Source organism: Crocodylus siamensis, chromosome 3 (genome assembly GCF_052110815.1).
Source record: "Crocodylus siamensis isolate JL-2025a chromosome 3, ASM5211081v1, whole genome shotgun sequence".
In the NCBI taxonomy this organism is placed as follows: Eukaryota; Metazoa; Chordata; order Crocodylia; family Crocodylidae; genus Crocodylus; species Crocodylus siamensis.
This window is the reverse complement of record NC_143397.1, coordinates 84491598-84504822: the sequence shown is the minus strand read 5'-3', so window position 1 is coordinate 84504822 and position 13225 is coordinate 84491598. Positions and strand designations below refer to the sequence as shown.

The 13225-nt window shown below is 42.9% G+C and overlaps 1 protein-coding gene across 4 annotated transcripts in view; it reads right to left on the bottom strand.

Moving 5' to 3' along the window:
* Positions 1 to 5888: 5888 nt before the first annotated feature.
* GKAP1 (G kinase anchoring protein 1) overlaps positions 5889 to 13225 on the bottom strand; it is a 48102-nt gene continuing 40765 nt past the window's right edge. For all 4 annotated transcript variants that reach the window (XM_090038670.1, XM_090038674.1, XM_090038673.1 and 1 more), the window contains 4 exons: positions 13161 to 13224; positions 10241 to 10311; positions 8037 to 8114; positions 5889 to 6222 (listed from right to left, as the gene is read on the bottom strand). In XM_090038670.1, coding sequence (XP_089894796.1) covers positions 6175 to 6222; positions 8037 to 8114; positions 10241 to 10311; positions 13161 to 13224 — 261 coding nt within the window. In that variant the 3' untranslated portion in view covers positions 5889 to 6174. The remainder of the gene's footprint in view (positions 6223 to 8036; positions 8115 to 10240; positions 10312 to 13160; position 13225) is intronic.

Below are 13225 nucleotides of genomic sequence, written 5' to 3'. Positions count from 1 at the left end.
GAGCCAGTTTCAGTGCAGCTAATGTCACTACTGCTTGCCCTCCACTTTTTCCCTTGGTGCAGACTTTAGTTACTAGCAGCAACTTAAAACCCCAATTCAGCAGGTGGAGGGGAGAAGCAAGGAACTTTAAATTCCTTAGGTTCTGGAGCTGAGCCCTTCTCCTCCAGGGGAAAGAGCAACTCTGACAGCTGTGGGGATTAACACAAGCCCCCTGGGCCAAATCCAGCCCAGAGGTGGGTGGGATGGGCCAGCCCAAAGCAGCCCCAGGGGTTGGATGATCCACCTCCACAAGCCTGTGATTGATACCCAGGGTTTAAGAAAACAGTAAGCAAGAAAACAGCAGAGTTCCCAGAGAGAAGTTCCTTCTAAATCAGGTTGCCATAACTCATACAACAAAAATGGCTACTGTCCGTCCAGGCAGGCAGTTGTTAGATATTAAGAGCTACAGCACAGAGAAAAAAAAAAGTATGCACATTTCAAATAATAATATGTATGTACTACATTGATTAGACAATTCAGAGGGGGAAACAAACAGGCAATCAAGGGATTTCTTCATGATATACACTACTGTGCTTAACCAATACTCAAGGCACTTGGGAGAAGACTGGTATACAGCCTAGTTTTAGAAGAGATGAAGAGTGAGGAGTGTGCAGAGCACAAGCTAAATTGAAAATCATTCTCTTTCAGTGTATTTTTTTACTATTTAGAGGAGTCAATTTAAATATATGGCACATCACAAGCCTGTTTAATATATTTTCCTACCTTTCTATGATTACTTCAACTGTTGTAAACAAACAATATGCGAGACTTAAGATTCATTTATGACAAATTCAATAAGACCAGAGAAAGTACTAAAGTCTGATTTTATAATGGTAAGCCAAGACTCTTATTTTGCTGCTGACACCTGGGGGAAAGGTTTGTTATGCCAAAGGACAGAGAGAACTTTAAAGTTTACTGGAAGACCAAATTGGATAGCAACTCTTGCCAAGTTTTATCTTTTAGCTTCCAGAGATCCAAACCAATGAAGGTCCATAATTCTTAGCTTTGAAAACAACTTAACATTAGTTTGAAACAGGTGATTGGGTTCACAAACTCTCCACATCTCCTAATTTTAAGATTTATATCATCATAACTGTAAATACATCTATGTAATCTAAAATCTTGCATCAGAATCACATGGTCTACTTTTTTGGGGGGGGGAGAGAGAACCTCCATCTCACTCTGGGAATCTTCCTTATGCCAGGTTGTTGGCAAAAACAATTAGGAGAAAATTCTAGAGTTGAATGTAGAATAATTGATAATTAAAGATTAGACAAATGATACATAACGTATTTAATATACATCTCAGGACACAATTCTACAGTTTTGATCTGGCTACAGATCAATCTTCAGTGTAATGTCTTATGACAAGTCATTAGCATGTGGTAGTAGGAAATAAATCAGAAAAAGGGAGAGCCCACTTAGATTAGTGAAAAAATGACAGCAGTAAAAAAGGTCAATGGAATTCAAAATAAAAACAAGCAAGTTACAATATTATAATCTGATAAGTGACCATGTTACTCCGACCTGTTTTATATTAAATGTATTAATTCTGACATGTGACTACAAATTAGGATTTCTGTTTCCAAAGATAGCCATGACTCATGATTAATCATTCAAAAGTTGCTCATTATCCATGAAAATTTTACATTTCTAGTAACTAATGTTTACATATAGCTTCTTCTCTTTCCTCTCCCTTCACTATTGCCTACATACATAGGTCTGTACCACCTCCACTGAGAAAAGTTGGGAGCAAAGTGCCAATCACAAGTGTTCCAGAATTTGTACTTGAACCCACTAGATAAAGCAGCTGACTGAAGATGAGAAAACAAGATTGCACGCAAAAAGGAAGGGCAGAAACCTATCTTTTTAAAATATGCAAAATTTATGCTTTTTTCTCAAATGCAAAACAATTAAATTTTGCTAGAATCTCAGCAAGGACACATTTGTGGATAAAATACCTTACTTGAGCACACATTTGTTTAGCTGATACCATGGATTATTTAGAGGAAAATCAGGTGATCAAAGGATTTTTTTGTGATGTAGATAACCTGTTCCAGTGTTTAACCAGCTTCAGAGTGAGAAAGTTCATCCTAATAGCCAACCTATATGTCCCTCGTTGGAATTTAAGACTATTACTCCTTGGTCCTGAACAAGTCACTTCATCTCTGTACCTTCCCTTCCCTTCCTTTTATCTATATAAGAAAGAAAATACATTTCCCTACCTCATAGTAAAGAAATTCATTAACATTTGTAAGGTACTTGGATAGTGCAGTGATGGGCCCTTATATTTATTTTTCACAGGCTTATCTTTAATTTGAAGGGGTAACTGTATAGAATTGACCCTCCCACCCACCAAAAGAAATACTAAAAAAAACCCTATGCATTCCAGTATTTAATATAAACAAGTTTCCTGTTAACACCAGAATACTGTACATAACAAAGAATGCATGTTAACTAACCCACTAGTGTCAGAATTTTGTGCACACATGCCAATTTAGAACACAAAAGAAAGACTCAGAGCATGCGTTTCTTGACATGGTCTACAGCAAGGGTATTAACTCACTCTGAAGGGTAGACTTTCAGTTTTTCATTAGAGCCTTGCGCTGATATACAAATTTAAGACAACAAAGTGCTTTCAACCCCAACAGATCTCCCAGTTGTGCTCAAGGAAACAAAATGCCTTTTATACAGAAGCTAAAGTTGTAGTTATTTGTTCATACGTATGTATGAAATTCAGAATCATTTCGTTCACATTCAGAATCTCCTTTTCAGATCAATGCTATTTCTGCCCTTTGTTTCTCCTCTCTTCCCTGATTCTCTTCTGTATGCTCCCATCTAGTCTTATGTGTATCAGCTCATTGTCGATGAGACAGAACTTCAGTGTTCAAGAGCTTAAAATGTATAAGTAGGGCCCAAAACTTGAAAACTGGACTCTGTACTAACAAATTTTGCATCAAGTCATCCAGCCAAATTATTAGTTGACATGTCAATGACAACAGTCATCTAATGTTTTTATGTGGTTTTAAGACTAGCAGAACTCTTCTGTGGACCCACCTATTTGCATCTGCAAGCCCCTACTCATATTTCTACTGAGTGGAATGGCAGGTGCAGCACATTATATCTAATGTAGAACTAGAGGCAGAAGGATACCATGCAGAAATGGAAAGAGGATAGAGAAGATTCTGAAAGGAGAAAACAGCCTCAAGTTTTGTTACCCAATGAAGCCAAATATCTGTAACAGGTAAAAGTAAAACATTAGTTTATGTTCTCTGTATTTTAAAGGTGCTGTAGGTCAGGAACAAAAAGCTGAAAGGAACCAGACTTTCACTGAAACTCACTCAGCTTATTTACAGAATTAAAAATCAGCAAGTATTTTTAACTACCAGCTATGGTCATATGTTTTGTGTGAAAAGGGAATGAAGGGTGTTTCATGATAGTAGACTAGGTTACCAGAACCATGTAATTTCAGTTTCATAGTTTCTAGGGTCGGAAGGGACCTGAGCAGATCATCTAGTCCGACCCCTTGCCATGGCAGGAAAGAGTACTGGGGTCAAACAACCCCAGCAAGATGTTCATCTAACCTCCTCTTAAACACCCCCAGGGTAGAAGCTTGCACCACTTCGCTTGGAAGTTGGTTCCAGACCCTAGCCGCCCTGACTGAAGTAGCACCTCCTGATATCTAACCTAAACCTACCCTCTGCCAGCTTGTGACCGTTATTCCTGGTCATTCCTGGCGGTTCTCAGGGGAACAGTGACTCCCCCAGTGCCTGCTGATCCCCCCTGACTAGTTTATAACAGGCCACAAGATCTCCCCTCAGCCTTCTGTTTTGGAGGCTGAACAGGTTCAGGTCCCGTAGCCTCTCCTCATAGGGCCTGCCCTGTTGTCCCCTGATCATACGAGTGGCCTCCTCTGGACCCTCTCCATGCTGTCGATGTCCCTCTTGAAGTGTGGCGCCCAGAACTGGACACAGTACTCCAGCTGTGGCCTGACCAGTGGTGCATAGAGGGGAAGGATCACCTCTTTGGACCTGCTTGAGATGCATCTATGGATGCATGACAAAGTGCGGTTGGCCTTCCTTACTGCCTCTCCGCACTGCCGGCCCATGTTCATCTTGGAGTCAATGATGACCCCCAGATCCCTTTCTGCCTCCGTGCTGACAAGGGGAGTTCCCTAAACCTGTAGGTATGGTGCTGGTTGTTCCTCCTGAGGTGCATCACCTTGCAGTTGTCTGTGTTGATTCCCATCCTATTCTCGTCCGCCCACCCCTGTAACCTGTCTAAGTCTGATTGTAGCCTGTTGCATCCTTCCAGTGTGCCCACGTCCCCCCACATCTTAGTGTCATCAGCAAATCTGAACAGGGTGCTTTTTACCCCCTCGTCCAAATCACTGATGAAGATGTTGAACAGTGCGGGCCCTAGGACCGAGCCCTGCGGAACCCCACTGCCCACGTCCTTCCAGGTTGAGAAGGACCCATCCACTACCACCCTCTGGGTGCGGCCCTCCAGCCAGTTGGCGACCCATTTGACTGTGTGGGTGTCTATACCACAGCCCCCCCAGTTTCTTAATGAGAATGGGGTGAGAGACAGTGTTGAAAGCCTTCCAGAAGTCCAGGAAGACTATATCCACTGCTACCCCTGCATCTAATGATCTGGTGATCTGATCATAAAAGGCCACCAGGTTGTCTGACAGGACCTGCCACTGATGAACCCGTGTTGGTTGCCCCTAAGCATGCAGTCTCCTGCTGGCCCCTCCTGGATGTGTGCCAGCATAATTTTCTCAAACAGCTTGCCTAGGATAGGGGTAAGACTAACCGGCCTATAGTTTCCCAGGTCCTCCTTCCTGCCTTTTTTGAAGATGGGGACCACGTTGGCCCTCTTCCAGTCCTCCAGTACCTCACCAGAGCACCACGAGTGCTCGTCAAGCTGTGCCAGGCGACTTTCAATGACCTCGGTCAGTTCCTTTAGAACTCTAGGGTGGAGATCATCCGGACCAGCTGACTTGAATACGTCCAACCCCTCCAGAAGCTCCCTAACTAAATCCTCGCTAACCCGTGGCCCAGGTGTGCCTCCCCCGGCGCCCAAGGGGGGCCCAGCAGGGAGGTGGCTGTTCTGGTCCCTACTTAGGAAGATGGAGGCAAAGAAATCGTTAAACAAGTTAACTTTGCCATCTGGCGTGACGACCAAGTTTCCCATCGCGTCCTGCAAGGGCCCAATATTACCCAGGACCTTCTTTTTACCCCCTATATATTTAAAAAAGGACTTCTTATTGTCCTTAATCTGGGAAGCTAGTCCCAGTTCCATCTCTGCCTTGGCCTTCCTAACTGCCCCCCTATATCCCCGAGCAACTACAGAATAGTCCTCCCTGGTGATGACCCCTTCTTTCCATTGGGTGTAAGCCTCCTTTTTAGCAAGGAGACATTCCCAGATGCTTTTGGTGAGCCATGGAGGCTTGTGTGCTCTCCTGCTCCCTTTGATCCTCGTTGGGATTACCTTCCTTTGGGCTTGGAGGATCGTCTCCTTAAGAAGCGACCACTCTCCTTGGACACCTGGCTCCCCTCCCCTCCGGGACCTCAGCGCTTCTCCAACTATCCTCCTTAGCTCGGCACATAACAGCACAGAATACACAGAGCCCTATTTATACTAATGGTTTACTTTACGTCTCATAACTCAAAGGTTTAATATGTTCTCAGCAAATAAGCTCCCAGCGACCCCAGTCTTAGCTTCAATAAAAGTCTCCCACTGAAACGTTAGCTGGTAGGGATGATCCCCTACTCCATTCAAACTGATTAGAATTAACATGGTGTTATTAGTTTAGGAATTCTAAAAAGCAAGAATTCAGACACAAATGGAAGAGTAAATTTTATTGAATGATGAAAAACTAATTATGGCATCATCAGCAAATATTAATGTTTGAGCTCTGCTGGAATACTAATTTTCTACTTTTTTTCTTTAAACTAACAAAGTGCAACAAATTAGAATATTAGTCAAACTAGTAGCTGTTAATTTCTTTCAAAAAACTGCATAGTTTAGCAGTTGTACAACAAATATATACATTTCTGCAAAACCCTGAAGATTTGATTTTTTTTTTCTTTTTTTTTTTTTTTTGCTTTGAGCTTGGTGTCGCAAGTGAGATCACCTGCACTGGTCAGATTCTGAGTTTCTTTTCCCTTTTTTACCACCCTGTAGAGGGAAAAAAAAAATCACAGCAAATAGTTAGCAAATAAAAATACAAACATGACAATTTCACACATTTATTTAAGTAAGAGATAAAGAAGTAAGGATTTGGGGATTTTCTTCCCCCTAAATCTTTCACTTATCTGGCATCTTACATGCAGACACACGTCATGTGGTCCTATAAATTAAATTAGGTTGAAAGACAGTTCCTGTCTCAAGACACTTACAACTGAAGAAAAAACTAGACATTATAATTAAAGATTACAGCACATGTTCTCTCTCGTTTTTGAGAGCATAAAATCTTCTTGGAGAAGATATGTTTAAAAACAATATATGAGTAAAGAAAGTGGTCATCCCCCCTTGACAGGGGGAGATTTTCTATAAGGTGTTTGCAAAAGCAGTAGGAAAGTGATTTTGATAGGCAACCTAGGAAAAAAATGGAATTGTGAGATTCCCCCAAAAGAGCACGAGCTTCAATTCTGCCAGCAAGGAATAGACAGCACGGAGATTTAAATGAGAAAGGTTGAATGATACAAAAGGAAAGCAGCATTTTGAAGAGATACAGAGGAGAGAAAGCAAGAAGATGGTTATCTTTTTTCACTTTCACAATAATACAGAAGACAAATTATTTTTGTAGCAATGGAAAATGGATTTTGGAGGTTTAAAGAGAGAAATTAAATGACTAGCAGTAGCACGACTGAGTGAAAAGCTACATTAAATGAAGTATGAGCTCATAGAATCATAGAAGTAGGGTCAGAAGGGACCTTGTAGATCTTCAAGTCCGACCCCCTGCTTGGGCAGGAGAAAAAACTGGGCTCAAATGATCCCAGCTAGGTAGGCATCAAGCCTCTTCTTAAGACCCATGTTCATCTTGGAGTCAAAAAAGACTCTAAGATCCCTTTCTGCCTCCGTGCTTTCAAGAAGGGAGTTTCCCATCTTATAAGTGTGCTGCTGGCTACTACTGCCCAAGTGCAGCACCCTGCACTTGTCAGTATTGAAATGCATCCTGTTTTTGTTAGCCCACCCTGTAACCTATCCGGGTCTTGCTGCAGTCTTTCCCTCCCTACTAGCGTGCTCACCTCACCCCAAATTTTGGTATCATGAGCAAATTTAAACAGGGTGCTTTTCACCCCATCATCCAAATTGCTGATAAAGAAATTGAACAGCATGGGCCCAAAGACCAAGCCCTGGGGGACTCCAATGCCCACTTCTCCTCAAGTCGACTATGACCCATCCACCCCCACCCTCTGAGTGCGACCCTTCAGCCAATCTGCAATCCATCTGACTGTGTAGGCATCAATGCCACAGTCACGTAGTTTTTTTAACGAGGATGGGGTGGGAGACGGTGTCAAAGGCCTTGCTGAAGTCCAAAAAGACTACGTCCATGGCGACACCCGCATCCAGTGCTTTTGTGACCTCATCATAAAAGGCAAGCAGGTTGGTCTGACATGACCTGCCCCTAACGAAACCGTGCTGGTTGCCCTTGATTTGATTTTGATTCCACTAACAAAAAATGCCTTATTGTCTAGACAAGTAGAAAACAACAAAACTAAAGAGTACAGTTCAGTAAATTCACCCTTCTACTGACTGAAGCAAAATGACAATTTATATTCAGTCTATTTCAGGGGCTAGCTGGCCACAGACAGATGCAACCTATCAACAGACTAAAATATAAATCTGAAGCCTGTACTTAGCTTTCGGTTATCTGTCCCAGATTACATGTAGCAAGGAAAAAAACCCAACAACTTCCAAGTCTATAGTTTCAGCCTAGCTACACACTTACAGTCAGAAGTTCAACACTGAAGTAACAGCACACATACCTGATATTTTGTGATTTCTGCTTGTAATAATTTCACTTTTGATCTTTCTTGTTCTAATGCAGCATGAAGAGTAGTCACCTAAAATGGTTAAAAGAATTAATTACTCTGATCAGCGAATATATGCTGTACACATCTGTAAAGTTAATAAACTAAGTATTTTAAGCATTTTTTTAAATTATGGTATTTGGAAGAAGTATAAAAATATTTGCTCAAGAAAGTGGCTCTTAATACAATATTCTGAACTGACAAAGTATAAATATCGCTTAAGTTACTCTTTGTTCCCCAGCACCCTATTACTTCTTTGCATAATGAGATATGAAAGTTACTGGAAATATTTTTTCAGACTTTAGCCACTCTAATTTGCATTACAGTAATCCAGGAGTCAGCAACCACCAGCACACGTGGCAAGCATGGCACACAAGGCCATTTTGCTTAGCACACCACCGCCAGCCCGGGCTCTATGCAGCTGCTGCCAGCCACAGAGCCCAGGCTTCTCCCAGCAGGCGGCTGGGAGGCTGCAAGCTGTGCTGCAAGCAGACCAGGCTCCATGGGCTGGCTGCAGCTGGGAGGCTGCAAACAGCTGCTCCGGGCTCTGGCAGGTCACTACTCTGGGACCTTCCAAGGTAGACATTGTGATTTTTTCAGCACTCCGACCAAAAATCGTTGCCTACCCCGGACTAATCTAATGCACAGTAAAGCATCACCATCTATACATACACAGCAATTACTGCACAGTAGATAAATCAAATGCCATTTGCTAGTACCCCCCAGATACAGGTACTAGAAAACAGCATGTTAAACTACTGTGCCAAAGTGTAGGTGTAGATGCTGACTGGGAACAAATTGCTCCAGGTTAGCCTAGGCAGTAACGGGTCACAACAGCTGTTTGGCTACGCCTCAAGTTCCAGGACAGGCAGAGGGAGCTGTCCTGACTCTGGGGGCCGCTCCAAGCTGGGCGGAGCTCAGGATCTCAGCCCAGCTCAGCAGCACTGGCTTGGAGCGATGCTCTATGCCCGAACAGCAGCAGTGCCCTATTCTCTCTCCTCACTTTGTTTGCAGGCAGTGGAGAAACCTGGAATGAACTTGCTGGATCAGTCTGTCATCAAGAAAGGTAAGGAAGCACCCACCCACTTGGTGGCCTCAAACCCTGCTCCGGTCTCTGGGGCCAGCTCTTGATGAGTGCCGTCCGCTGTTCCTCAGGGTTGCTCTGCTTCCCTAGGCACTCGGCTGGAGGGAGGGCAGCAATGAGCTGGGATCCCCTCGCCCACGTCCCAGCTTCTGCCCAGCGCCAGGAAGAGGCAGAAGCTGAGCAGCACCAGGACTGGGTGGGGGAGGAAGGGGCATGAGGGTCCTGGGTGGGAGCTGCCCCTGTAACCAGGACAGATTCCTCTGCTCCCTGGGACTGGCTCTGATCTATGTGCAGCTGGGAGGGAGTTGGCCCTGGAGCCAGGACTGCCTTTCCTCCACACACCCCCCCCCCGGAGTAGAGACCAGACCCTTGTGCCCCCTATAAGCATGGGGCTGGCAAATATTAATGTTCAGGGAGCCTGAAGCTTGCCCTGGCTGCTGTAGGGTGCAGAGCCCCTGGGACTAGGCTGCTCCTGTAGGGCTCAGTTTGCTCTCAATGCAGGCACACGTGCACACACATGGCCTAGTTCACCTGAATTTTCTGCACAGAAAATTCAGACACATTAATTGTACGTGTAGACATGCCTAGTATACTATAACTACTGTAATATGATGTAATACAAGGGCTGAGGCAATTATATAATTTCTCAGACATGATCACCAGAAGATTCAGAATTGATAGAGACCAATTTATACTCTAGCAACACAATACTACATAGCACATGTTAAATATCAAGTAACATTTAATGTAAACTCAAAACAAGTATGGTTAATGACCTCCTTACTCCATACTATTGTGGCTTAGCCCCAAACTGTTAACTATATTTAACAGTTAAGCTTAGAAAGCTATTGCCTTTTTATTTGTAAATATTTTTGTATGCAACATTCCAAGAAAATTTCAAAAATTACTGTAAGAGTTGCTGTATCTCATGTCATGTCCATGAAGACAGCATTTGACCAGAAGGGGAATTCTATCCATTTCTTTGCTTAAATCAATTTTCACTTTGGTATTATATAATAATTTTAAAAATATATATATTCACAAGATCTTTTGTATGTGAGAAATCTTTGCATACCTGTAAAGTCAACTCATTCTTGATACTCTGTGATTCATCAACCTGTAGTAGTATTTCTGCTTTATCTTTCACTGCATAACACAAGAAAAGAGTTAGGATCTTTTTCTCCTTACAAGTGTCCACTTGTAACAGGTACCTGGACACTGCTGGATTCTATTTTCTATCACCCACAGATAGTTTCTTCTGTCATTGGCACCCACAACAGCTGGGTGCCAAATTTCAACACCAAACACCTGTGAGGATAGGAAACTTTTTAGGCTCCAATCCTGCACTGAATTGCCCAGGCAACTGCCTGTGCTTTACAGGGTTTCACTAACTCCACTGGCTTAGCATGTAAGCTCCCTTTGCAAGATTATTTGAGCCCGGTTGGAGCATCAGGTTATAAGCTTTCAACAGTTATGACTATGTTGATGTACAAACCTCTCCTACAATTTGAAATATTTAGCAGAATGAGTTACATTTTCACATCTCATTATCTCCTCTGAAATGCCTGGAGATCCTTCAGAATTCTACTCACAAGGGAAAAAAAAGAGTCCTTCTACCTTTCAAACTGGGAATTTTCCAGGCTCAATTCTGCCACAGCAAAATCAATTTTCATAAAGAACATACCAAGTAACTTTTCCTTATTAGGGACTCACTGTCAAAGTAATCTTTCTAGCTTCAACAATTTCAGAAGAAAGAAACATCTGGTAAAAACAGTCACAAGATTATTATTTTATAATTTAGTACTATTTCCACACTAGTACTCTAAACCAATAATTTTAAAGTTTCCCTGGCCAAGGGCCTAGGCTGACAAAAGAAAGTTTCAGCAAATTAGATTTCACAGACATTAGGACTGGAAGGGACCTCGGAAGATCATCGAGTCCAGCCCCCAACCCGAAGGGCAGGAAGTCAGCTGGGGTCATAGGATCCCAGTAAGATAAGCATCCAATTTACTCTTGAAGATGTTCAATGTAGGTGCATTGCATTGCAGGCTCATGTTCATCTTGTGGTCAATGATGACCCCCAAGTCTCTTTCTTCCGTAGTGCGAGCCAGCATAGCACTGCCGAGCCTATAAGGATGTTGCAGGGGTTTTTTCCCCCAAGGTGGAGAACCTTCCATTTTTTGGTGTTAAACACCACCAGGTTCTCATCCGCCCATTTGCTGAGCCTAACCAGGTCAGCCTGGATCACCTGCCTGTCTTCTGGCATGGATGTTTTGCCCCAAAGTTTGGTGTCATTGGTGATCTTGGCCAGTCCACTCCTGACTCCAATGTCCTCATCATTAAGGAAGATGTTGAACAATATGGATCCAAGGACAGAGCCTGGGGGACCCCACTGGTCACAGGACACCATGATGATTGACTTCCATCAATTACTACCCTCTGGGTCCGACCACGGAGCCAATTTCCCAGCCAGCGGATCATGGTGGACTCAAGGCCACAATTGGCCAGTTTCACCAAGAGGTGATCATGGGATACCAGTTCGAAGGCTTTTTTGCAGTCAAGATATATGACAATCTCTTTTTCCTTGTCCAGGTGATAGGTCACCTGGTCGTAGAAGGAAATGAGATTGGTCAAGCAAGACCTTCCCTCAACAAACCGTGCTGGCTATCCCTTAGGATGTTGGCATCGACCAGTTCATTAAGGATGGCCTCTTTAATAAACTTTTCTAAGATCTTCCCTGGGATAAAGTCCAGCTGATGGGCCTATAGTTAGCCGGATCCACTTTTCTCCCTTTCTTGAAGATAGGCACTACATTGGCCTTCTTCTAGTCTTCAGGCACCACACCAGAGCTCCAGGAGTTTTCAAAGATGCGTGCCAGAGGCTGGGCTATGATGCTCGCCAGCTCCTTGAGTACCCTGGGGTGTAGATTGTCAGGGCCGGCTGACTTGAAGGTATCCAGCTTCTCAAGGTGTTCCTTCACAAGGTCAGGATTAATGGAGGGCAGGGGATCTCCCTCATCTGGACCGCCCTGTCCCATGGGCATGGGCATCCCATGGGACTGTTGAAAGACTGATGCAAAGTACCCCTTTAATAGGCTGGCTTTTTCCTGGGTGTCAGCTGTCAGCTGTCTGTTAGGAATCACAGTACTGCACATTCTGAAGCATTGTTAAGTATAGTTGCTATAATAAACTAAATGGTACATTGCAGCATCCCTAGATCCCAGAGAAAATACAGAATTTCTTCTAATAGGTTACCTGGGGAAGTGGAAACTATTTTCTAAGATGTGATGCATTACAATCCAGTTTAGAGAGTGCACTTCATGGCATGGAACCCACTTGTTCATGCAAGATCAGGAGTACTAAACTAAAACACTTGTCACAGGTGTTTTTACATGTGCTCTGGGGGGTGGGGTAATTTAATTAAAGCAGCTTTCTCTTGTATATCAGCATCCCCACACTTCAAAATGATGGCGGGGGCACTTTATTTATAATGCTTTAGAATGCAGTCTTAGAAATAGAATTAGTTAATGTTGGTATACTATAGAAAAGAAAATTGTCAGGAAACCTGTGACGAAGTCAATTCTGCTGTTGTATGGTGGTAGAATAATTTCAACAGTTCAAAAACCATCCATGCATAGCTTGCAATGACTAAAGATGGTCTTCCCAGCAAGAATATTCTGGTGCTTCATTACGCTGGGACAGCAAGTCTCATTTAATTCAGAAAAGCAACTCTCAAATAAAAGTGAGTTGAAATTTCAAGGCACAAAAGTTGAAAAAATGGAGATATATGATCCAAGTTATTGAAGCAATGACATTTTAATCACTCAGATTACCATAAAAGAATTCAGTGTGACAATTTTCTTCACTATTACTATGAATTACAGCTAATACTTACCCTTACTAATTTATCTTCAAAAAAACTGCTTTGCAAAATCGTTAGGTACTTTTAACACACTTGAAGCTTTCAAAATGTATTATTTCTAAAGCTTTACTTACTTTCACCTTCCTGTAGCATTTTCAACAGCTGTGCATTTCTTGCTTTTACTTCTTTATACTTTGCC